A 26,922-nucleotide genomic window follows, 5' to 3' on the forward strand; every position below is an offset into this window, starting at 1 on the left:
GATTTGAATTCAAATTTTAAAAAAACTGCTGATAAAATCATTACATATAATATTATTAGACTAAGATATCGGTATACCACAACTCTTCTTATTAACCATTATTTCGCAAATTCTATGTGTATACAATCTTTTACTTTCTCTAAAATTCGTCGGAATGAAATTTTTTTTTTTTTTTTGACTTTTGATCTCTGGGATTCAGAAAGCTGTCAAACCGCAATGATTATTTAGTTGTGAAATTAATAAATTTTAGATAAATTAATAAAATTTAAAATTGATTAGGTAAAAGCCGTAAAATAGTAGGAAACAAATATTTTGAAAAATTGAATATAGATTTACGTTGCTAATTCATGTCACCGACATAATTCAAAACAAGAAGGATAAAATAGTCAATATAGTTACTTATTCGGTTGGGATAACAAATTACAGAGTGAGAAAATCAAAAGAAACAAAAGGAAATTAATTGCTTTAACGAGAAAAAAACAGAACGAGTTCTTTCTCAATACAAACTTCCAACGTCAAAACCTCTCTCTCTCTCTCTCTCTCTGTTTCTTTTTCCTCCGGTTCTGCCTCGTCAATTCTCAATAGTTCGTTTAACGTAGAGCTCCCTTCAGTCTCATATTTATATACAGTTTTTTCACAGTCTGCGTGCTTATATAATTTCTCTCTCTCTCTCTCTCTCTCTCAATTAATTTGTCCTGCTTTCTTGGCACATCGTGGAGCACGGGTGGGAGAGTCAAATTGGCGGGAACCAACCGTTGATTCTGAGGTTCTAGGAATTGGGTTCTACTGGGATTTGAGTTTGTATTTCTTTTTTTTGATTCCATGGCTAACCCGTCTGGAAGCCATCAAGAGGCATCGTCTTCTCCGTTCAATGGCCACGCGGCCGCTGATGGGAACACGAGCAATGGGAATTCAGGTGCGCCTCCGGAGAACCAGGTCATGAAGCACAACACGGGAATCTCCTTGGACTGGACCGCGGACGAGCAGGCCATACTCGAAGAAGGGCTCGTCAAGTATGTCGAGAGTAACAATTTAAGTTATTCTTGTTTCGATGTCCTTTTGTAGGTTTACTGCAGTTGGGTTTTATGATTGCTTTTTTGTTTATCAGGGGGAATTTGTGTTTCTGTTAGGTTCTTTCCTGGTTATCGTAGCTGTTGTTCAATTGGGTATTGAGGATTTTAAATGAATTTTGGTTTGTTAGTGTTGATTTGGCGTCTTGTTGAGATATAAGGTTTCTGTAGGTTTGTTTTAGTTGGGTGTTGAGAATCTTGCTTAGAATTTGGTTTGTGATTGATAAGTCGGTTGCGTTATTTTTTTCTCATCTTATGAAGTGTTTATGGGTTCTTTTAAAGGCTTGGTTGCAAAAGACTCATGGCATTATTTTCCTCAAAAACTGAACTGAAATATTAAACTAGAAAATTTATTATGTGGTGTATAGAAAAATAAAGTTCCTGTTTATTTTTCATTAGTTTTGTGTGCTGGACCATTGTGCTAGTTCTGTTTTCTTCCATTCTTTCCATGTTTTTTTTATTGGAGTTGCTTTCGAATTTAAAGTCGAGATATTTTTGCTCCCTTTTTTTTTGTGTGGTTATTAACATTCTAAAGTCGTCTGTGAGAGTTTGAAAAGTTTGATTTTTGTATTTTAAGTTTGAATGATATATAGGGGAGAATGCTGATGAATCTTCGCATACGCCTTTGGTGATATGCCATTTTGGTATATATATAGCTTGGAAAAATTGTTCTGAAATGTTTCATGGTCAAGTGGCTGATTTTTTTCCTTATGTCTTACTATGTATAGCTCTGAATTTAGTGTTGTAATTTTCTTAAATCACGAATTTCAGCTACTGTTAGCCATGTTTATGTTAATCATCTAAATTAACACCGTATACTGCTCTGGTTGAACTTCTGACTTCTGTTGTTTTGGACTTGGAAATCCTATAACATCAACTTGATTTTTTATTTTGACTTTTTTCACGTGTATTATAATGGGTAATCTATTGCTTGAAAATGGTCATATTGATTGGGTATCTAGATTTCTATCTCATCGGCCTTCTCAGATCCCAAGAAATGGATATTTAATTTACTGATGACAGCTTCGTCTGTTCCTGTATATTTTCCTGATCTTCATTGGTGGGGTTTATGAATTACTAAATGCAGAGACACTATTGCCTACGTATGCTGGACAATCAATTATAAAAGGAAAAAATGAAACCGAAAAATTTCTTCCTATTTTGTTCCAACCTGTTCGACGTGTAGAACTTAAGATCTGACAATCAGGAATTAACTAAGTTTCCTTCTTTTTTTCTCATCCCTTTTTCAATCTATCTACATAATAAGAGAAGTTAGTTGCACCAAGTTACTAGATGGCAAGATTTGAAAGATTCCGATTGCTATTGACTCTTCTATGTATCCCACGTTTATTCTAATATCAGTTTTTTTTCCCAGTAAGTACAGTCTACTGAATCTGAATCCAGAAGTTTTAGATTTAATATAATTTTCCACACAATCTGTCTCTAATATTGGCATTAAATCTTGCAATTTTCTGCATTGTGAGATGATCTTATTGCTGAATAATGACTTGAGGGCTTGCATGGTTAAAGTCATTATTCAAACAGTTTTCTGCACAATCTTTTCTAATATATTGCCATGAGGACTCATCTTTTTGTTGTTTTGGAGACTTTAAAGATGTTTGAAGAATGATAATGATGCAGAGTATCTTATTTGGTTAAATTCATTATGCAAACCTTTGTGTTTTCCTTTTGTTGTATCATGTTAATCTTATTATTATCCAGTTATTTTTGTAGTGACATGATGATAGAATGTAGTAAGTGGGGGAAAATACGAGAAAATGTGGCACTAGTGTGTGCTTTTATGCATGCCTCATACACCATGTACTTGTCATATATGAAAATTCCATATATTATATTCTCACTTAGAGTAATAGATTTTCTATTTGATAAGATTTCCAGATTTGATGATAATTTATATTTGACTATTAAATTTTATCACCTCTTCAGTCATATCCCTTGATTTTCAGGCCTTCATAACCTAATTGTATGTAGGGAGTTGGAAGTATAGGAAAGGTGTCTAATGAAGAAGGGCTCCCATCCCTTGTTTGATGCTTTAAATGGAAGAAAATAATGTGATGGATAGGAAGCGTGTAAGACCCTGAACTTTTGAGGTTCTAATTTAGGAAAATCAGGGTTTACAATATAATTAAGGTTTCTATTTTTAGAGAATGAATTAGGGTTATATCCATGTTCATTCCTCAAGGTTAATTATTGGGCACATAGGATTAGACCCTAGGATTATGGAGGATTAAATTTATGAAGATTTAGAAACCCACAAGCCCACTAAGCCCATGTAAGGATGAGCAAGCCCAAGTAGCATCCTTGCTAAGCCGATAGATAGCCCATGAACGTGAGCCCACAAAGGTTATACCCAAAACCTACGTGCACTATACTTCTAGGTGCAGGCACAAGTCTAGTTCTACTCCAACTACATGTAACCTATTTCTACTCCAACCACAACTCCAACCACAACTCCTACGGCAACCACAACTACTACTCAGCTATGACTCCAAATCATATTCAAACATTCCACTAAACCCACAACACTAAGACGACCACACCCCTTGGAGTCTACACCCTCCAAACTCTATTTATTGACCAAAGTCTGTTGAAGTCAATATCTCTTTCATCTCTTTTAAACTCCCGACATAGTGTCAATATCTTTGTTGAAGTCAAACCAAAGTCTCATGTTCGGCTTTGAATTAGAGATTTTAAAAATCATGAATCTGTATGGTACCTTTCTTATGAATGCAACCTTGAAAAAGTGATGTTGGAAGTATAGATTTCTGTTGTTTTTATGCACCAATTTTATATTGTATTATCACTTATAAAAAAAAATTATATTGTATTATTGCAACCTTGAAAAAACTGGTTTGAGACATGTAACAACTTTTTTATTCCTATTATTTTTTAGTTATAGAATTACAGTTTTGTATATTTAAAGGCTTAACTTTCTTGAAATGGCAATATATATCGACTTTTATTTCTTTTACTTTAATGTATAGAGTTACAGATTTGTTATCTCAATTAGAATCTTTCATTTTTAATTTATTTTTCATGTCAATTTCTATTCATGCATATTCTGTTCATCCAAATGATATTGTATTTACCTTGCAGCTTTAGCTCAGAACCGGCCTTAAGATGCTACTCAATGATTGCTATGAATCTGCCAGATAAGCTTGTTCGGGATGTGGCATTGCGCTGTCGATGGATGACTGTAAGCTCTATTATTCTTCTGGCTCACTTATTTTTATCAATAATCATCAAGTTAGTGTCCTGAAATTTAATGTGCTATGCTATAGTAACCATAACAGAGCTTGGGCCCTACATGCTATTATAATTGCTGAAAAAAGTTCAGATTGTTCAGTTAAATACCCTGCAAGAGTGGTCAAGTTGGCTGAGGCGATTGCTTATGCATCCATAGGTGATTAGTCTCTGGAATCATTGGTTGGGGACATCTGGGGAAGATTGAAATTATGGATAGGCATATGTCTTTTTGCAGTTTGTTCTATGAAATGTGATAGATTTGACGGTTTTTGTAATTACTGCCAAGAGATTTCATATATTTTATGCAACATCTTTAAACTGTGTGCGCAATGCTTTCTTATGCATGTGAACAATCTTTTGTGGGTGATTGACGGAGAGTTTGGCCTGCTCCAATTGAAATACTCATACCAATTGGGGAATTCTTTGGTTGGCTTTAATGTCCATGATAATCATTTCAGGCATACTAGTTATTATACTGTGGTTTCTTAGATTTAGGGTTTAGTGTAAAGTTTGGAATTTTTGGATCCAAGGGTCAAATTAGGTTTTGTTAGAGTTTTTAAATATGTATAGTGACGGAGCTCTACTTGCTTTCTGAATATTTCCATGAGCCAGCCTGTGGCAGTAAGAAGTTTCTTGGATCCCTGCCATCATGACCCAGGGAAGCACTAGCCATATTTGTGCCATATGCCAAAGGATTAGTCGGAGTTAGGTTTGGAGCCTCTCGTGTACTTGTATTGTGAGTTGAATATAAATAAAATGAAAAGTGTTGTATACAACCGCCCTTGGGAAACCTTTGGGGAACCGTTCCCACGTGGAGATGAAATGCCCCGTTTCATTTGATGTCTCAAAACGCACTGTTGCCCAATGTCTTCTCCACGAAGCCAACCCCTTCCCTTTGTCTTCTCCACCCCCAGTTTGTCTCTACAAACCCATAAAGCCATCATCGAAGGCCACTTCATCATCTCCACTCAGATCTGGCCTCCGAGCCGGTTGCAGTCGAGCTCCTCTATAGAGCGCTCACAGGGACGGAAAACCGGTGAGAGGCTCGATTGGAATTCTGGAGATGGGCTGATTTTCGTTCTGTTGTAGTTGGTGAAGCTTGGCCTCGTGTTGCTCAAAGTCAAGTGCCCAGGCACCGGGCTTGGCCCAAGGAGACACCGTTGCCGCCATATTTGTTCTTCCTATGCCTTGTTTTTTAGCCGAAGATTCGTCTTATAATTAGTAGCACTGCCATAAAACAAGTTTCACTGAGTGAAACAGGAGCAGAGTTCCCCACGTCCAAATGATTGCTATATTTATCCATTACAAGAATTCAAATTTTGCTTTCTGAAAAATTGAAGACAGAATGAGAGATACAAGAGAACAAGGAAGTTAGTTGGTTTTATGCTTTAAGAAAGAAAGCGAAGTAATAGCACTCACAGCAGACATGGTCCCTTTCCCCTTTTTTTTTTCTTTTCATTTTCTTTTAGTTTTCTGACTATTTTAGAGGCTGCAAGACAAGGAAGGAGAAAACTAGCTTTGAAGTTGACGACAGCAGATTCGGTCCTACCCACAACGCGCGACGACACCAAACACAGATGCAGATTCGGTCCTACCCACGATGCAGATTTGGCTACAAACGGAGGCTTGTTTGGAAAGATCAACAAGAAACAACAGAAATGTGTTGGAAATGAGTTTTGGGAAAAATCTAGGAAATGGGTTTGGCAAAAATCTGAAATGGGTTTGGGAGAAATATGTTAACAATGAAATCTAAGAGATGGGTATTTTTTTTTCTTGGTGGAGAAATGCTTTGACGAACCAGCTCTGGTTTTCTACTGGCCTGAAGAAGAAGAAAATCTCAGCCTTTTGCTTTCCTGCTTTCTTCTTTCCTTTTTTCTTTCTTTGCTTTTTCCATTTGTATTTTTGCATTCTCTTTTTTTTCTCTTCCGCGTGGGCTAGCTGGTTACCCCACATTTATGCAGGCCAGTTGTACCTAGCAGTATTGGAATAAAATTTACCTTATAAAGAAAGGTACTATGTGGTCACTTTGGAAAGAGAGGGACAACTGCACATTTAATGGTGTAGAGCTTAATAGGAACTTGCTGAAATCGTTTTTCTATAATTTCTATGAAGGCATCATGAAAAGTAGCATATTTTGGATGGACCTACTTTCTGTGAATTTCAAGTGTTGAAAATTTTTATGAAAATGGGTAAAATTAGTGTGGATTTGGGTTGTGTAAAAATAGTGGTGAGACAGGAAATCATCTCAACCTACATCATGAAGTGGCAGAGCAAATTGTGGCCATTAGCATTGTCTATATATATAGGATGCATCAGCCTGGGATGGTGTTTGAGGCTTGACAGATTGGAAAGGTATATTTGGTTGTCGACAGAGTGATGTGATTTGAGGTGCAGTCTCAACCTATATTATGTGGACATTTTGGCAGGATGGGAATAACGGTGCTTAATAGGAACTTGCGTAGATAGGTTTGTGTGACTGGTTTGTGTTATAGTCAGTTTTCATTGTTCTTGAATTTTATTGCTTTTTAAATCTCCATTTGTAACCTGTTGAGAGGGCACTACTCTGTATTTGTTCCTTTTTTATTTGATATAAAGCTTGAGTTACTTAGGAAGAAACAAGATAGTTGTATTTTATGGTGTTCTGATTGATTGTTTTTGTCTTCCCAGAAAAAAGAAAATAGCAAGAGACGGAAGGATGAACATAATTTAACAAGGAAACACAAAGACAAAAAGGTAGGTTTTCCAGTTATTTTTTTCTTTTATATGATATTTTGGAAATTACTTGTGCCAAGTTTTTAGTTTGTTTCTTGATGTGGACATTTGTGCAAATGTGTCTTTGATCTTTGATTCGTTTTTGTTAGTTCCCTGAATGAATTGGTTCCTTTATATAAATATATATATATATATCAAATCATCTACTCATCATGCATTGGAAATTTCCGATGACGTTACATTGCAAAGTTGAGAAACAGCGGCAATTTTCTTACCAGTTCCACTCCATTTCGTGGTACATCGAATAGATTATTTAATGATATGTATGTCTCTTTTGTCTAATGGTAATATCAATCCCCTTGTTTCGCTTGAAAATTTCATGATTAGGCATATTTGGGTAGCTCTTGTCATTAATTATGATACTTTCAGTTTGTTGCTGTTACTTTTATGATTCTTGAGCCTTAAGCTGATATACTAACTTACAAGTTCATCAACGTGCATAATGTGGAAATAACTCTGTTGGCGAGAGAATGTGTAACACAGTAATCTTGTTAGCTGTTTGGGGTGCCACCTTATCATTGGATGTGACATCATTATTTGATCTTGAGATCTGGGGATTGATATGATTAGAAAGCACCAGATATAGCCAAGTTGGATGATGAATAGATGTTCAACAAAATGTATACGCTTAAGCACAGCTGATGCAACCACACAAGACAAATGGGCATGAGAGAAATGATTACTCAACGAATTGCACTACATCTCTGAATATTCTCATGGAATATATTTACATGTGTAGATAAGTGGTCTTGTTATGCTTACTGTTTATGGAATTTGAATGAGAAGTCCATTACTCTTGATACATGTATGCGAGAGCCTTATATTAAAGAATAATTAAGTAACTAGTTTACCTTTGGTGGCATTCATGCGATGATGTTCAAGTGCTCCGATTCTTCGGGGGAAGACCTCATTGTTTCATATAGAAAACATCGTCTCGACAATATGCTTCTTTGGTATCTTTTTTTTTTCACCAGCCTTGGGATTATAATGCTTTCACACCACCTGAATGAATGAGGCTTGAGAGTTGGGAGTCCTCGTCTTGTGTATAGTGCATATTTCTTTTACTTCTCTTCCCTTATACCGTCCCTTATCTCATGGTGCAATGTTCTGGTTTACTTTTCTGTGGATTGTCTGTTTTTTCAGCACCCGATGCTCCATGATTGTATTTTCTGTATTATTTTGTAGGAAAAAGTCAATGATCCTTCAGTTAAGTCATCTCCCTTTGCGGCACAGCCGAATGTTCCCACATATGCTCCACCAGCAATGGATAATGATGATGGCATCTCATTCAAAGGTTAGTTATATGGTTGGGTCTTTTTTTTTTTTTTTTTTTTTTTTTAAGTTTTCAATGCAGCGGCAAGGTATCATATCTTGTTTCCTTGGTGCTTTTGTTGCACGTATAAAAAACTTATTTCTTTGGTTTACCTCACTCAGGTTGCATCTCATTTTAACAAGTCGCTCGCCTACTTTCTCATGGTTTTTTTAATCTTGTTTTCATTTTTCAAAGTTATAAATCACTACAGAGGAACTGATTTAGAAAGAGTTGATGTATGTGGCCATTGATGTGGTCTTATTTGAAGGACTTATTATATTCACCTTGTTGGTGACATGATATTGCTTGTTGTACTTTGGAATCAATGCTTTCAATATAAAATACAAAGTAAATTCTTTCTAATTTAATTACATATACACTATATGTTTACATCTATGTACATCGTAGTTCAGTTGGTCTACGCAATGAACCATCTCTTTGCCAACTGGCCTGTATGGGACCGGCTGAGTGAGTTCATCAACTGCAAACTTACCTTCTTTCTCATGTGGGCACAGCTAATTGACCATACTTGTTTGACCAGTAAATAAAAACATTTCTTTTTGGTTAGTGTCCAAACAAGTGTCATAGATAGATTGACTTGAATGTTGAGCCTTTAAGCATCTGACGTGCCAAATGTTCAATGAGAGAATGTCCTAAACTAATTTTTTTAAATGCCCTAATGCACTTACCAATTTTTTTATTAAAAAAAGGGTTTCAAGAAGAGATTTTTTTTCAACAAACAAAGCGTCTTTAAAAAAATGTATAGTCCTTTAGGCAAGCTGGGATACTCCATATTGATTGATGAGTGTAGATGGTGTATGGGATCATTTTGGGAGGGAGAAGTCCTTGCTCTTTAGAATGATCTCAAGGGGCTCTAATCGTGCCATTGACTAGTCCTTTTGGCATATGGCTCAGATATGGCTTGGGCCTCCCTTGGGACATTACATAAGCATGTTTTGAAGCAGAGTTTGTTTTCTACGCAGCATAAAATGCCTTACAGAAAATTTGAATTATGTTGTTTGCAGCTATTGGTGGTGCCACGGGAGAGAGTCTGGAGCAAAATGCACAGGCCTTACATCAAATTTCTATAAACCTTTCAGCTATGCAGGTGAATAAGAACATACACCGCATAGGTGTTGCTCTCGTATATGTTCCGTATACTTGGGCTTTTGCCTATTCTCTTGATCAATAAAATCTTGTTTACTGATAAAAAAAAAAAAAGAAAAAAAAAAAGAAAAAAAAGAAAAAGAGAACATACCCCATATGGTTATTTATTTTTACGTTAGGCTAATTATTACATTGGTTTGGGAGGCATCTTAAAGTCAAGAATAATGCTACCAATTTTTCATTGATATTGATGAAAAAAATCAACTGCCCTCTCTTGTAGATGTTGATGTACCTTTTGCTTGCTGCTACTTTAATTTCTATGCTTGAATGCTTGTGTTTAGATGGTTTGGGTGGATTATAGATAATCTAGCTGCAGTCAACACCATTTATTTGCTTAGTATTTGCAGTTTAGCTACTGGATTTCCCAAATCCCAACCCTCACCCTTCCTGACCTCATTAATTATTAGATAAAAAACAAAAAAAGACTTTGTTTTAGGTGCTTAATAGGGAAGCCCACTAGTCGACATATGAATAATAGAGGTTCTGCTGTAATCGTTGACTTTAATTTCTGGAAAGGAATGCCAGGTCTTAATGTATTTGTTCATTTTTAACTTCTTGTAACAATTTAGTTTTTAAGCGTCCCATAATGTTGTCTAGAATTTTTTTAACTTTGTCCAAGATCATCTGTGATTAGCATATCAAATATATTTTCCTGTGATATTTTAGTAATAATAAATACTATAATTAAAGGAGTGGGTTTTTGTTATTAATTCTCGTGTACTCTTTGTGATTACCGAAATGAAGTGGCTGTATTTTCATTTTGCATTCAGCTGCAGGACAACATAAGTCTCTTCTGTCAAATCCGCGATAACATCCACAAAATCATGAATGAGTATGTTGCTGACCATGCTTAATGCTTTCATTAAATATTCTGGTATTATCTTTAGTTTTAACAGTTGTCCTAGCATCAGTTTATATGAAATATTAGTATTTTCCTTCATATACGTGTGAATATATGTTTCTCAAATATTTGTGCATTGTGTGTTTTACATTTTTACTGCCCTTTTCTCACTATTCTTGTAATCGCTAGACGGAGCTTTGATTTTCAGTGGGTACAACTATGTTAGCGCACAATGAAAATAGAGAACAGCTAGTTTCGAGCATTTGGTTCATGTTGCGTACATTGGCTTGAGTTGCGTACATTTCAATGCCCCTTAAGTATTGAGGTGGATTGAATTTTATTGTAGAATCCAGTTTTTAAACGACAAGATTAGAGTATCATGCTGCCTTTAGCTTAGAGCATCATTCATGCATGCATTGTAATAAATATAATTCCACTAAGTTTACCATGTGTGTAATATGACCTAGATCTTTAATTGTTTCCATTCTGACCCATTAGGTAGCATGAAAATATTAGTTAGTTACAATATGTTTTATGAAATGGGAGATTGATTTGGATATGCTGTCGAAGGAGCTATGCCAATCAATTTTCTGGTAGAATCACTGAATATGTATAAATGCTACTCCTTTGCTTTATCTTCTATGTAGCTTGAGCTTGAATGGCACGCCGGAGGTAATGAAGCAAATGCCACCACTGCCAGTGAAGTTGAATGAAGAGCTAGCTAACTCCATGCTTAATCGCACAAACCTTCCAATGCAATGATCAGCCTTATCCTTACCTAGGTTTTAGATCTGTTCCCAAGGCCTGTTCGCAGCCTCAATGGAAAGATGGTCCTTCCTCAACTGGGTTCTGTCAATGAAATCCTGGCATCCAAACAAGAAAAATAATACTCTACCAAATTGACCATTGTGGTCCCAATTCAGAATTGTCTGACCTAGTTGTTGTGTGCAGAAAGGCAGTATTTCTTTTTCTTTTTCTTTGTTTAATGTTCTTGTTTAGCTCTATAAATTGTTTTGGATAGTTGGAAATTAGGGAATAAGGATTCTTTTGTTATCTTTTGGTAAAATCTAGGGAATGCAAAGAGTAAGAATTTAGTATCATTTTGGATGTTTTTATGATGATATGTAGTTATCTGTTTAAACTTTTTGGACATCATGAGATTTCATGCTCAATAAAGTTGGAAGACCTACTTCATCTCTCTCTCTCTCTCTCTCTCTCCTCCAGCCTTTTAGTGTTCAAACAAAACTAGTAGAAAATTTCGACTTCGGCTATTAAAGTTTCCCCGTTGATTGTGGTGGCTCTCCACTGTTCTTTAGCCGCTTGGGCTGCCAAACACTTTTCCTGACCATTCCAATTCCATTAGCAGCACTGTTCTGTGCTTGCGGGTCGTTGTGGAGTAGGTAAAGCAGCAACAAAGTGTCTTTTCGTCAATCTTTGTGAGGTGGCTTTGACGAGGATTGGATTACATGTCTTGTTTTGTTAAATCTTGTTTTCTCATTTGATGTCTTGATTTCTGGAGCCATTTTTACTATCAAAAGATTCCACAAGTACTTAAAAAAGAAAAAAAGAAAAAAACTGCCAAAAGAGAATGGAGTCCATATTACACACTTTGATTGGTATTGGTCCTATTAGAAATTTAGGTACATGGATGTGGAATAAAGTTTTGTATTTCATTCCATTAACCTATCCGGTTTTGGTATTAGAACAAAATATTTCAATCGCATCAAACTTTATTTGAGAAATTCTTAGTCTACACAGAAATCTTACATTTGTAGGCTTACAAATGGTGTAACTTAATGTGATCAGTCAGATTTATTTTATAATAAAAATAACTTTACAATCTGACAGATCGAATTAAATTACGTCAGTTTGTAAGCTTTACAACTTTTGTATAAGATTTGTCAATGTCATGATAAATAAGCACACATTTCAGTTAATGAATGAGCAGAATTTGTACAGAGAATTCATTTTGATCTATGAGTATTAAGTTGAGAAACTTTTTTACTCAAAAGTTGACTTGAAAACTGATCGAATTCCAATTAAGGACCACTACATAAAATTAAAGTTCATAGGTCTATTATTACTACTATTAACTAACTCGATCAGCATCACATCAAAGAGAAACTTTCATAGAATCTTGATTCTGTTTGAGATAATCAGTCGATTTCATTATCATAAACAATAAAGTTTAGGACCATATATGCATCCTACCTAGCTAGCTAGCTAGCCTACAGCTTTAATTACACATCTCTTTGTTGCTTGGAAAAAACTACTTTACCTTCCAAGTTGTACCGTTTAATTTGACCGCTTGACAAAATTTTTATTTTTATTTTTTACTTAGTGATTAAGGAGGTGATTTTAAGTATATTGAGATATTTTTTTTATTTTTTAAAAATATTTAAAAATATTAAAAAATGTGAAAAGAAAAATGAAAAAAAAAAAACTAAAAAATAATGAGCGGTTAACTTGAGCGGGCTACTATGGACAGCAGAGTAGCCCGACTCTTGTTGCTTAATATATAGTTTGAATATTATAATGTGGTCGCCAATATTAATTTGATTACTTTACTTAGCTATCCCTAAGTTAGAATTAAAATAATAAAATTCAAAAAATAAAATAAAATAAAATGGGTGGCCACCAAAGGACGTGGCCCTCCCTAAGAAAAACTTGTAATTCACGTGCCTAGGCATTCTATTAGATTTAATTGAGTATATGGATGTAGGGTGTAAATTGCTGAAATGTGGTAGTTTGACATATAAATTCAGAGTTTTTAGACTTTGGAGTACATAACTTTGAAATAAGGTGGATAATTTATGAAATATCTCCTTAATTTCCTTTATCAAACACAATAAAAAAATGTCTCTTATTAAACTTCAAGATAATATTTTAGCTTTTAATTGTTTGAAGTACACTAAAATGGTATTTTTTGTGTGAATGATTAATACATAGATTATATAAGTTGGGTTTTTTTAAGAGAGATTTTATTTAGAGAATTATCATGACCTGCAAAGTGATATTTCTATATATGAATCATTAAACATTAGTACTTTTAGGTTTTAAAATTCTTAAACACTAAAATTTTATATAAGAAAAAAAGAATATTAATTTCCATTTGCATCTATAATAAATTTAAGAAATTAAATTATATCAGAATAATAGTATGATTTCTTTTCAACTCGGTTCTCCAAATGAAAAACATAGAAGAGCAACCATAATTAGAAACAACGATGAAACAAAATATAGAAGGGCAAAATCGTAAAACTGCCTTTAATGTTAAACAGCACTATTCACAAATTTATAGGCTATAATAGTATAAAAATACTATATATATATATATACATATATATATATATATTCTACAATAAAAGAGGCTATAGCCTCATAGATAGTTTTTTTTTTCTAATCTAGCCTCATAGATAGTTTATTTGCGTTTGAGTTGTTCACACTATCCCTATTTGCACAATTACGTTTTTATCCTCTAATTCAACATTAAAAATACAATTAAAATTTTCTTTTATTCTAATAGTAATTAGAATATAATAATAAGAATCAAATATTAATATCTTACAAATAATCTCAATGAAGATTTTGAACAAATTAACAACTTAGGATTTTTTTTTTATATTTTTTCTCATATTTAAAAATAATAATAGTTTGTTGCATATAATATTATATGAAAAAAATAACAATAATCTTCATATTCTTTTTCATAGTAATTCATAAAAATAAATCATAGTTATTGGACTAATAATATTTTCATTTTATAAAATGTAATTATTATTTTTAGGTTCCAATTTATGCATAAGTTTATAATGGTCTTTAATTTATCATATTCACTATTTTATTTTTTGTGGTAACACATTTCATATTAATATATTTGTAATGAATTCTTAAAATATTTATAAAAATTATCAATAACACTTGTTATCCTTTAAAAATTATTTTGGTAAGAACATGCTTTTATTTTCTAAGATCAATATTAAAATTCCAAATTTGAAAGGAATAATAATATTATATTTAAGTTCAAAAATGAAAATATTATCTTTAAATATAAAGAATAATATTTTATTACTGTAAGATATCGTTTTGAAAAAATAATAATTGTCTTCATATTATTTCTCATAATAATGAATCATATTGAATAACACTTTTTAAAGTAATTTTATTTTCATTTGAAACAAAGAATATTATACTTTTTTAAATTTCAAATTAATACTCTATTTTTACATTTTATCATTCCAATAACAATAATACCCATGTAGTTGTCTGAAATAATTAAAAATAATATTATTTTATTTGCATTTATAAGAAAATTATTATTATTATTATTATTATTATTATGTACATGTCTAATTGGTTTTATAACAAGTAACAAGTGGAGCAATTCATGTCTTATTATGATTTCAATATAACGAGTTAATTCTAAACATTTGATTTGTTAAGAATTCAATAATTTTACATTTTCTGTTTCCTTCATTTGTAAAATTTGTTATATTGATTTATGATTATCTTTACATTTATCATACTTGTTGTTCTAACTAATATGCATCTTAAAATTCATATTTACCATATCAGAAATGTAGTAGCAGTTTCAATAGGAAATTCGTGCCTCGTAAGCTGTTATCTAGTATGTATATATATATATATATATGTATATATATGTATATATATATATATATGTATATATATGTATGTATATATATATACATATATATACATATATATATATATATATATATACATACTAGATATATAGCAAGGTTAAGATGGTTTCTTCTTGTGGGAATTGGGTGGAAGTCAATTTTTTTACTCCGATCACCTCTTTATTTTTTTTACTCTTGTGTTATAATTTGTGTTGATTTTGGAAAGACTGTAAGGGAGTCTTACTTTACCGAACTTTTTTTTTTAGAATAAGGTTCACATTTCATTCATAATAGTGAACATATAAATATGACTTAAAAAGTCAATTACAAACGTTAATAGCTCCCCAGCACACTTTCGTGGTTGACATGGTCTAGTCCAGACGACAAATCTCTAAAGACTTAAGTCTAAGGGATCCGTCGTGTATATCTCTGTCCCCGACAGAATAACAGTAACTAGGTGACAAAACTCATACCTTGACAACACAGAGTAGGGTGCACCAACCTCATACACCGCCTAAACGGAGAGGGGAGAACACACCGATCGGACCACGGTCCGACGGGATAATTTTTTTTTTTTTTTTGGATTTTTATTACAAAAAAGAAGAACAGGACACGAAATAAAATACAAAGAAAAAACTACTGTAACCACGGACACAGAAACTGCTCCCAGTGGCTGTGGTGGCGTGTGCAGAACCGCGCCACCTTGGGAGAAAACTGTCGGCCGATCTTGGAGGATCCAGACTCACAAAACCTAGTGGCGCCGTGCGTGACGACGGCAGAGGGCCTCCCGGCGGCGTGAGAGAGCCACTCGCCAAACGTCTCCGATATCTTCTGGCCGCGCGTGCGAGCAACTCGCCGCTCCGTTTGGCGCCGCCTTCGGTAGTCTTGAAGATCGGCGACTGGGCAACACCATGGAGAGACGCGTGTTGATCTATATTTGTCAGAAGATCTAGATCCACGTTTCTCCCTTATTTAGCCTGCAAAATACAACAAATACAGAAGGTCCGGAGGGTAGGGAGAAAGAGAAAGAGGGGGAGGAGCCGAAACTCCCACCCCCTCGAGTCAGATCTGGAAACGGGTTTGGTAGAGAGGAAAAGTTTGACGAGAGGAAAAGTTAGACGAGAGCTGTTTTTGGGATGTTATTCTTTACTGAACTAATATCTTATATCCGTTAATTTATCTATAAATGTTTTATCTGTCGAGAAAAGGAAAAAGGTTAAGACGGTTTCTGCCACATATTATTAAGAAAAAAAAGCCCCAAAGCAAAGGAAAAAAAAGGTGAAATCGTAAATACATGCATCAAGTAAAAGCCACTATCGACAAACCGTGGCTTTTTAAGGCTATAAATCGATATAAAAATAATACTAATTTCGATTTACATCAATAATAAAATTAAAAATTAATTATATCAGAATAAGAATACAATCTTTAACACAAAGAAGGGCAAAATAGTAAAACCACCCTTAAAGTAAAACGGCACTATTCACAAATCTATAGGCTCTTTTTACACCTCTTCGGTTCCAAAGTCGTACGTAGACGTATGTTAATTTCATTCTGAATATATAGGATTGAAAAAATTTACACAATCTCTCGTTCTCCACATACTACATATTTTTTAAATTTTATTATTTTTTTCTTTCATCAAAATTTTAATATATGAATAATAAATAGAAAAATAAAATTATTTTAAAAAGAATAAACTCAAAAAAAAAAAATTTAAAAAAAATATTAAAAAATATAAAGATTTAAAAAAAAATGATGTGTGAAGGTTAGAAAGGTTGTATAGCATTGCTCGGATTGAAAAAATTTCTCCTCACCCCTCCTTGAGGCTTACTAGATTTATATTTTCATACAAAAGTTATAAACCTATATGCAACTAAATAATGAGAAATGTTACGTATAGTCTCTAAATAAAAATTATTCATATAGAAAAATGATACTTGTAATCGTGAGTGTGCAAACGTCGTGCAGTCGTTTAAAAAAAAAATAAATATGAGATTAACATGAAAAAAAATTAATTTTTTAATAATAGATCTCATTCTTTTTTAAAGCGATTGCACGACGCTTGCGCATTCCACGACTGTATGTAACATTACTTATTCATACAAGTCTTGATAATTTTATTTTTAAAATTTTTTTAAAATTACAATAATATCTCTCTTAAATTATAATAATTTTTATTTAATAAAATATATCAATAAATCTATATATACAATTTTCGCTTAGAGATTACAAATAAAATTTTTCCTAAATAATCAATAGAATGGATCCTGTTTAATTACTTTCCAAGTTTTACACCATTCTCAAGAAAATGAGGCCCGATTGACACATTGAATAGTGACAAGCTTGTTACCTTGGAAAATGCTGCAGCCAATAAGGATGCATCCCGATAAAAGCTATCGATTTCTATTAAATTTAAAAAATTTAATTTTATTATTTAAAAATAATTATAAATAAAATTTAATTATAAAATTTTTATCAATTGACACTCTTATTTAATCAAATAAATAATTCGTTTATCTTCTACTACAATAGCAGTCAGAATCTCTCACAATCTTCAAACATTGATTTTTTTCTTAAAACTCGACTAATCAATTCTCTAACATAGAGCATGATCACACTCTTTGAGAAAAATAATATGAAAATTTTCTAAGAAATTTTCTTACCAAAATATACACTGTAAAGTACTCTAAAAAATATCTAAACCTGAATCTCTACTGATTCTGACCAATAAGATCCTTTAAATAAGCAATCTGAAAGAAGTTTTAGTTTCAGTAGAACACTGCTGACGAGATGAGTCTGTCACGAAGACATCTCCTGACGGAATGTTGACATCTGCGAAAATTCTTCACTACAGCTTCTGATTTCAGTTCAATCTTTTGTTCTGGATAAGTGAAGATCCTTATGAACTTGATTTTCACACTTATAACTTATCTAAACAACTTCTAATACCTCATAGATAAACTTAATATTGTTATAAATAAAATCAATAAATAATTTACATTCATCCAAAATTATCAACTTAATGATAAGATAAATTCTATCATTTTAATTACCTAATCCTATTCAAACTTAGCAACTTAATTACTTAATCCTACCCAAACTTTTACATCTACACCATATACATCTACACCATATACAACTAAATAATCTATAGAATGGATCCTGTATAATTACTTTCCAATTTTTACACCATTAAGAAAATGAGGCCCGATTGACACATTGAATGAATAGTGACAAGTTTTTTACCTTGTAAAATGCTGCAGCCACCAAGGATGCATCTTGACAAAAGTGACCGATTCCCATTTTATTTTTTTTTCTATATTTTTTTACTTAATTATTAATAAAGTGTTTTTAAATGAGTTTATGAAATTTTCTCTTTTTCTTAAAAAATATTTAAGGGGATAAAAGAACACAAAATAAAAAAAAAGTTCATTGCACTTCTCAATAGAAATCCTTGAGAGTCACTCTTGGTGGCTCTAGCAGACCCTTTTATCATATTTGGTGTTTTTTATTTATTTATTTATTATTTAATATATATATATATATATAGGAGTGAGGAGTTCGAACCTAATTCTCTCATTTGAAGATCAGACTTATATCATCTAATCCAAAAGACCTTAATTTGCCTTACCCTATGTTGAGCCCATGAATTTTCCCATGTTCAAATCATTTTTGCATGAAATTAATGATCTCGGGCCCGCATCTTCTATAATTAATAAACAAGAAAATATTCAGTTATTATTTTCTGTGAATATGCAATTGCATATAGATAATAGAGGCCCTTCAAATTTCTGTTCAAAAATAGATTCTATAATATTTATTAGTACTATCCATACAAATATTTAAGAAAGTAAAATAAATAAAAATTTAAATAATAGAGAGTGTATATGTGAATACTACATTTCTCATTTCCAACAGAGGATATCAAATTATAGCAAGAATTTCAGTGCACTGAATCTGTACCATTAGAATGAGTAATATTATATATAGTCGTGTAATACGTAAATATCGTGTAGTCGTTTTAAAAAAGAATGAGGTCTATTATTAACAAATTAATTTTTTTTATGTGAGTCCTATATTTATTCATTTTTTTAAAAATGATTGTACGATATTTATATATTCACGACCGACTGTAACTATTATTTTTTTATTAAAATATGAGAGAGAACTTATAGTTGAAAACTTTATACAAAAAATCTTCACAACCTCCTAACACTCTACACTCTACATTATTTTTAATTTTTATTATTTTTTTCTTTTATTAAATATTTATTATATGAATAATAAATAAAAAATTTGAAATAATTTAAAAAGAATAAACTCAAAAAAAAATTTAAAAAAAATATTAAAAATTTAAAAAAGTGTAGAGTGTGGAGTGTGGTGGAGGTTGTGTAGCAATGCTCAACTTTATAAGCATAGCATAGGAGAGAGAAAAATAAAAGGAGAAGGAGAAGTCGGCCGGTCCTGTCTTCAGTCTTTCCAAACTTACCCCAGCGCGCTCCAATATTGATTGACGACATTTACATGCAACGACCTGTCCCAATACAAAGAATGGTTCCTTGACGACTCCTCCCTCATATCCATGCAGTTTTATTTGCATAGAAACTCGAAACATGATCACGTTTTTCTCTTTGCCAAAATAACAGAACCGCCTTATTTATATTATATTACTTTTTGTCCGTTCGGTTCCTTTAATTCCTTTTTCACGCGAAGGAAGCAGCTCGTTTGCCTTTGTATTCACATCTACTTCGGAAAACAAAAGGGATAGAGAGAGAGAGAGAGAGAGAGATCTGCGACTTCCATGACTAAATTGTCGTCCATTTTGACTTGAGTAACGTTTGTTGTTTTTTGACTTTGCGGAGAGAGAGAGGGAGAGGTTTGGTTGGAATCAGATGCAGTTCAGACTAACCCCATTAGAAATGAATGACATGTATTGGGAAACTAGGGAGTTGTTGCATTAATTCAGAAGTGGAATCAGTTGAGAAGCACAAAAGAAAAGCAACTCTCCATTCTCCAAGGGCGTGTTTGACACGATTTTTGTTTGCCCTTAAAACATGTTAGACAACATAGTGGAACGTCTGAAATTCAATAAAAATTATTGACGGGAATTTTGATTTTTGAGGTGTTTCAGTTGAGATTTTGAGTTTTAAGAGGACTCGGAGGCCGATAGATGGTATGTGAAGAGTATTGGAGTTTCTAGATAATTGTACTGCATTAATATCGACATAAGAAGTCATCCTCAGAGAGCCCTGAACGGGATTGCACACTTGGCACAAGTATCCAAGCAGGACTTTTATTGGCTATATAGAGATTGGATTGCAGAGAAATTCTTTTTATATGGGTATTCTGTGTTTGAGAATTGGAGTTCAGAAACTTTTTAGAGGCTCGAGTTCTATATATTGAAGATGTCTGTGGAAGAACCTTGACTGAAATTTATGCAGAGCTCTTTCCCTTGATGTCTTTTTCAAGTATTTGGAAGAATCATCATTGAAATTTAACAAACATTTCATCTCTATGATCAGGTAAGTTCGTGGAACTTCCTGCTATGGTTCATGGGCAAATTTCGTAAACTTTGCAGCTTTTTCTCCAACTTTCTCAGTCTTTAAAACAATAGAAGTTTATTTTGGAATATATATGTACATATGTTGAGATTTTGTTGGCTAAAAATGTTCTTTACTTGCAAGCAAAGAACTCATTCTACACAAAAGAGGCTACTTTTAGAAAAGTTGTGCTGCTGCAATAAAAATTGTTAAGTTTAAATGCAAGTCTTCTTTAAGGAGTTTGGCTTTTTGTTTGCTAATATAAACGTCGGCGGTTCTTATTTCTTAACTCAAGAAATGAGATAGCTCCATCTGTCTCTTTGATTGGTTAGGTGCCTGTTTGGATTGATTAAGAGCTTCTTTGAATGGGTTTTTGTTGTCATCTTGTTTGATGGGTATGGATTTCCATCTAAAGTTTAATGCGTTAGATAGAAAAGAATGTTGCAGATTTTATCAATCTGTTGAGTATTATATTTGAACTTGTTGTTTCTTCTACTTATTTCAAAGGTTAGAGATCATGGGCTCCACACACAGAATACAACTGGTCCTGCCCCTGACTTTCATGATGGTAATTTTAGCCTTGAGGGCTCTTCCAGAAATTGCAGGACAGACAATTTCATCAAGTGGCTTTGCACCAGGTTAGGTTGAGAACTTTATGATTTTCAAATCTTAATGTCAATACATTTTAGAGCTCTTCTTAAGGATTCAAGCAAAAACATTAGGACTTTTAAGGTTTATTGATCCCTGCAATAAGCTGAATCCAGAGTCTCTTCAGTTATAAATATGCATCTACACAGATAAGTTTGAATTTGAGGGTGAGAAGGCTTATGGTTGTAGATTTTTTTGTTTCATATTGTTTATATAATTGGAAAAAGTTATTGTGTGGGATACATGATAGATTGACACCTCATCAAAGTTGATGGATTCTCCTCCTTTTTCAAAATGATATAAAATGAAGATAACTGAGTGAATCATAAAAAGAAAAGGAGAGATAGATAACTGAGTGAAAACTGTATATTAACCGCATTTTACCATATATGGTTTAGCTCATGTATGTAAAACTATTTACCATACAAGCTTAAGTGAAGAGACTTGAGCACTTCAATTCACTAATCCAAAGAATTGAAATTTATCTGTTTTCATCCCTTAAAAGTTTGATTGGCACATATGCACATGCATACAGTTCTAAATACACCAATAGTCACCTTGATTAATAAGCTACTAATTTTCCTTTTCTTTTCTGATTACCTAGGGAGAAATTTGCTTCAGACAGACAATGTCTCAGAACCAGTTAAACAGTCCGATGATACTGTGAGGGTGGATCCTCTAGACAACTTAAAAAAATACAGGGGAGGATATGATATCACCAACAAGCACTATTGGAGTGTAACTCTCTCTCTCTCTCTCTCTCTCTCTATATATATATATATATATATATATATATCTGTGTGTGTTATATCTAAATTCTATGTGTGATGGATATTGTTTTGTGCAGTCAACCATATTTACTGGGATTTATGGATATTGCGCTGGGTTGCTGTGGCTTTTGTGTGGAGTTGTATATGGAGGCTTTCTGCTGGCAACTACTTTTTGTTGTACAAGTAGAAAGATTGGAAAGCTGAGGAAAAGATTACCTAATAAGCAGTTTTGCCTCAGACCAATTCTCCTTGTCACATTGTTCACAATTCTAGCAATGTAAGCAATTTAACTTCGAAGTCCACATTCAATAAAGCTACAAAAATATATTATCAAAATTATGATTAACCTATAATCTCTACTAAAATTAAAGCACATGATATTGCATTTGAAATTGAAATTGAACTGTCTTTCTTTTTGTTTAATCCTTCTGAAAATGCTTTCCATGAAAGATGATTTTGTTTAAAAGTATTGCAAATGCAGAGCGTTTACACTTTAGATTGTCAAAACAAAAGCGAAACCAACATTTGGTCTCCATAATATGGAAGGAATGAAAGAACATTTGTTTCAGAGATTCTTAATTATATCTCGTCCCAAGCATAATTATGGCTATCTTGCAGAACTGCATCTGGGTTAGTTCTGGGGGCCAACGCAAGATTTCACTCAAGAGCCAAAACAGTGGTGAACATTATCATGAACACAGCAAATGAGGCTTCAGAAACCATATACAATACAACAGGAGCAATGAAAGACATAACAAATAACTTAGGAGCGGCTGAAGGAAGTAGTGATGCTTCTGACTTCCTTACCTCCACATCTGAGAAACTTAATGTTGAAGCTGCAGAAATACAAAGGCAGGCAAAGAAGAACAGGCATCTGATCGACAAGGGTCTGAGGATAGTGTTAGTCTCTCTCTCTCTCTCTCTCTCTCTCTCTCTCTCCCCATTAAACATCGGTAAATGACATTTGCATGCTTGCAGATATATAATAACGACAGTTACCATCTCATTCAACCTGGTTGCGGTCATAGCTCTTTCAGGTGGGTGGATGGGTGTGTTTTTGTTGTGTTTTGCAAGTATAGTCAGTCTTAAGTGATCTATTACCAATTAACTAATTCTTCAACTTTGGATTTAGTGGTAAAATTTGCTTGATACATCAATCTGACCCTGCTCAAAGTTGAAAAGAATCCAAAAAGAAGCAGAAATTACTTGGATCAGAGAATTTTATACTAAAAACAATGGAAATACTATGCCTCTAGTTTCTTAAAATTATGGGAAGCAGTGGTAAACTTTTCACTATTTATACCCCAATTACCTAAAGTCACTGAAGTAAAAATTCTTCCTGTTTGTAGTGTCTGGAACTATGAGGTTTCGTCGGGCACTTTACCTGTGAGTATACAGATACCATTCATGGATCTAATAGCACAATTCTCAGTCACGATTTATTTAGAGTACAAAGCTTATTAAGCTTCTTTCCATACAGGTTCATTATACTATGCTGGTCCCTGACGGTTCTTTGCTGGTTGTTCTCTGGAATATATTTCTTTTTAGAGAAGTAAGCCAAGTTCTTGCTTATAGAATTACCCAAAACATGAAAGTGGCATTCCAAAAGAAGTCTCTGCATAAAAATTGAGAAGAGTTTCAATTCTATTTCAGGTTCTCTAGTGATACGTGCACAGCTCTTGAAAATTTCCAAGAAAATCCCAGCACCAGCAGCTTGAGCTCAATCCTTCCTTGTGATGAAGTACTATCAGCTAAATCAGTCCTATTTGATGTCAGTGCAGGGATCTACAAGCTTGTTAATGAGGTAATGAGTAGCGTCCTCGTCTCACAAAGTCACTATTTTGAGATGTCTCCTTTGTAGTTCTTTATTAACCTCGTACAAATTTACTTGGCTGGCTATGAGTTGTTTCTTTGCCAATATTCTAAGTTGTCTGTGCTGCATTTTGCATGCCTCTTGGTGAAATTTCCAAACAAGGCCACTAAATCAAGTCCAATTTGATATAGAAAATAATGCTTGGAGCACTTCGTCAATGAATTACTCTCATCATGACAATGCAAAAACCTGGAAAGATTACAGTATGCCTAAAACTGTATACATTGGGAAAAACAGAATCAAGGAAGGGAAAGAAAGGGTCCAATGCTCTAACTAATTCAATCTTCTTTCAAAGTAGCCTCAGTTACTTTATTTTGTACAAAAAGGAAAAAACTTCTACAAAATTAAGAATTTTCTTATGTTGTCAAATCTTTCTCCAGGTGAATGCAAACATATCCCTCTTTCAAGGAACATCGAATCCAAATCTTCTTTATGTTTGCAATCCCTTCTCTGCACCACCAGACTACCAATACCAGCCAGACAACTGTTCAGCTAATACAATTCGAATAGGAGACATCCCAAAGGTATGCCAGTTGAAATTGAGAAACTCTTCTTTCTTTATTCACAATTTATCTCTACTACTATTTGAAATACTTTGTCCCATTCCTGACAAAACCCTGCGAGTCCATTCTCTCATTATTTCTACTTATCTTATTTGTTAAGGTATTGAAGTTCTTTACTTGTTCGGATGCCAACAATGGGAAATGCGAAAATGGTCAACTTCTATCTAATAGCAACTACAAGATAGTGGTGGCTTACTCAAATTCAATACAAAATCTGCTCGACGCATATCCGGGAATGGAAAGTCTAGTAGAATGTCAATCAGTGAAGGATGCATTTTCTGAGATCCTGTTTAAGCACTGCAAACCTTTGAAGAGATATGTTCGGATGGTATGGGTGTCAATGTTGTTCCTGTCAGTGATCATGATGATTTTGGTTCTGATATGGATGTCACAAGCTCATCATGAGCAGAACCTTCACCTTTCAAATGGATCTGTGAAACCCCATCATATAGCAACCGGAGATACGCTGGAAGCAGGAGCAACTGAAGAAGTTAACAGCCACACAAAATCAAGTACAGCCTATAATTAGCAGTTAGTCCCTGGAAAATACTGGAAGATAAATGCGCAAGCTACTTCCAAAAACTTTATAGAGGGGAATCAGCATCCAAGATAGGATACATATATACATATGTATATATAATATATATATATATACACATATACAGGAAAGAACGTAGAGATAAAGAAAAATGTTGAGATCGATCAATCAGAGGAGGGAGATATTTGGTTCTTAAAAGAAATTTTTGTACTAATAAACCAATACGTTATTCTTTCCTTCTTTGAAAACAGGGGACCAACCCCATTATATTGAAGATTAACGTGATATGTCAAGCGAATGATATATTTTAGTTTGATTCAATCTTTTCATTACTGCATCAAGTGTTTCTGACTCCAGAGCCAAGGGTGCGGCTTGAAGATCGCCCAGATTATGAAAGGCAATTACGTAACTTTGTTTTTCTTGACGAAATTGTGAATATTTATTATCACAGCTCCGATTTGAATTAGAGCAACCACATGATTACCAAATTATGAAGAAACCAGAAAACTAAATAAGACAGAAATTTGGTGAAGAAAGTCCCCTCAATCTTTTTTTAAATCTCATTATTTTTTGTAATTTATCGGCTATTTATTTTTTATTCTTTTTTTGTGTTTCTCAAGTTTGTGATCTTTATATCATTATCTTTTGACACATATATCTCTACCTTTTTATTTATTTATTTACATTTTCAACGTATCTTTATTTTAGAAATCTTTAATTCTTCCATAATATAATAGCGATAAATATATATATATTGCTAATTAATAAAAGAAATATATGTATATATAAGTATGTATCATATATGTATTTGTGTGTTTATATATATATATATATAGTTAATTATGAAATTGTATATTGGAAAATACAGGTATCGAAATATTCTTTTGGTTCCAAAACTTAAGCAGAATGATCAGGTACGCTGGGGCCTCCCGCTAGTACACTTGAAGTTTTTTTTTTTTTTCACATGATTTTTTTAACACTTTTAAATATTTTTTTTAAAAAAATTTACAATATTATTAAAAAATATTTTCTTAATCATTAATTTAAAAAAATACTAAAAAAAATTAGAATGGGGAGGTAATTTGATGCTTAAACTTGACAAGGCGAAAGCCTTTAACAGGGTCAACTGGAAGTATCTTTCGCAGGTCCTTACTGCTTGGTTTTTCAGCCACATGGATTAATCTCGATTTCAATTCATTTTAAGTGAGGAAGTATTGAGTAGAGGTATTTCCAAACTATCGAGTGTTGGAAAAATTCAGCCTTAGAAAGATTTCCGAGGCTGCTTCCATGTTACACACCTATTGTTTGCTGATGATATCTTAATCTTTACAAATGGATCTAGAAGAAGTCTAATCAACTTGCTGGAATTCTTATCAATCTATGAGAGTGCTTCTAGTCAGCTGATTAATCTTCAGAAGAGTAATTATATAATGCATCCCAAGCTGCCTGGTGCTAGGAGGGCAATTATTGCAGCTACTACCAAATTCTGAGAAGGAAGTTTTCCTTTGAATTACTTGGGGGCTCCACTGCACTACAAAAAACTCTCAGTAGCAATGCTTGAAGAGGAAGGTAGCAGGGTGGAAATGGAAGCTGCTTTCATCTGGTGGTAAGCTTGTATTATTAAAACAGGTCTCGTCTTCAACGCCTATCCATATATATACTCCTGAATATACAACCTACTCTATTGTTAAAAGATCTCATTGAAGGCTCTCGCTGGAATGTAACTTTGTCGAACCAGCATGGAGGGAGTCGCTTAGTGCAGGAAGTATCCAAATTCCCCATTTCTTTGAGATCAGGAGCAGATCAGAGTCTGGAAACACACAAAGGAAGGGGATTTTACCATGAAATCTGCTTGGCAGGTATTGAAAAAGCATACCCAGATTTTTTGCTAGCCAAAGTATTTTGGAGTAATTTG

General features: G+C 33.4%; 2 protein-coding genes across 5 annotated transcripts; both read left to right on the top strand.

Moving 5' to 3' along the window:
* Window positions 1-462: 462 nt before the first annotated feature.
* On the top strand, window positions 463-11,627 carry LOC108984923. The gene is made up of 7 exons (XM_035691794.1): window positions 463-1,013; window positions 4,188-4,287; window positions 7,005-7,070; window positions 8,295-8,403; window positions 9,447-9,529; window positions 10,359-10,420; window positions 11,077-11,627. The coding sequence occupies exons 1-7, from the start codon at window positions 823-825 to the stop codon at window positions 11,189-11,191; spliced, it is 726 nt and encodes a 241-aa protein (XP_035547687.1). The 5' UTR covers window positions 463-822; the 3' UTR covers window positions 11,192-11,627.
* An 8,463-nt stretch (window positions 11,628-20,090) lies between these two features.
* On the top strand, window positions 20,091-25,121 carry LOC108984922. 4 transcript variants are annotated; one of them, XM_018957020.2, is made up of 11 exons: window positions 20,091-20,597; window positions 21,123-21,253; window positions 21,868-22,001; window positions 22,111-22,310; window positions 22,652-22,933; window positions 23,012-23,070; window positions 23,383-23,419; window positions 23,514-23,585; window positions 23,687-23,837; window positions 24,287-24,430; window positions 24,570-25,121. In XM_018957020.2, exons 1-11 carry the CDS (start codon window positions 20,590-20,592, stop codon window positions 24,996-24,998), a joined length of 1,647 nt encoding a protein of 548 aa, XP_018812565.2. In that variant the 5' UTR covers window positions 20,091-20,589; the 3' UTR covers window positions 24,999-25,121. The 4 variants fall into 4 exon arrangements, with proteins under 4 accessions (XP_018812565.2, XP_018812567.2, XP_018812566.2 ...); XM_018957022.2 differs by having other exon boundaries at window positions 21,128-21,253; XM_018957021.2 differs by lacking the exon at window positions 20,091-20,597 and adding an exon at window positions 20,905-21,010.
* Window positions 25,122-26,922: the final 1,801 nt, after the last annotated feature.

The sequence above is a fragment of the Juglans regia genome, chromosome 7 (genome assembly GCF_001411555.2).
Source record: "Juglans regia cultivar Chandler chromosome 7, Walnut 2.0, whole genome shotgun sequence".
Classification (NCBI taxonomy): domain Eukaryota; kingdom Viridiplantae; phylum Streptophyta; class Magnoliopsida; order Fagales; family Juglandaceae; genus Juglans; species Juglans regia.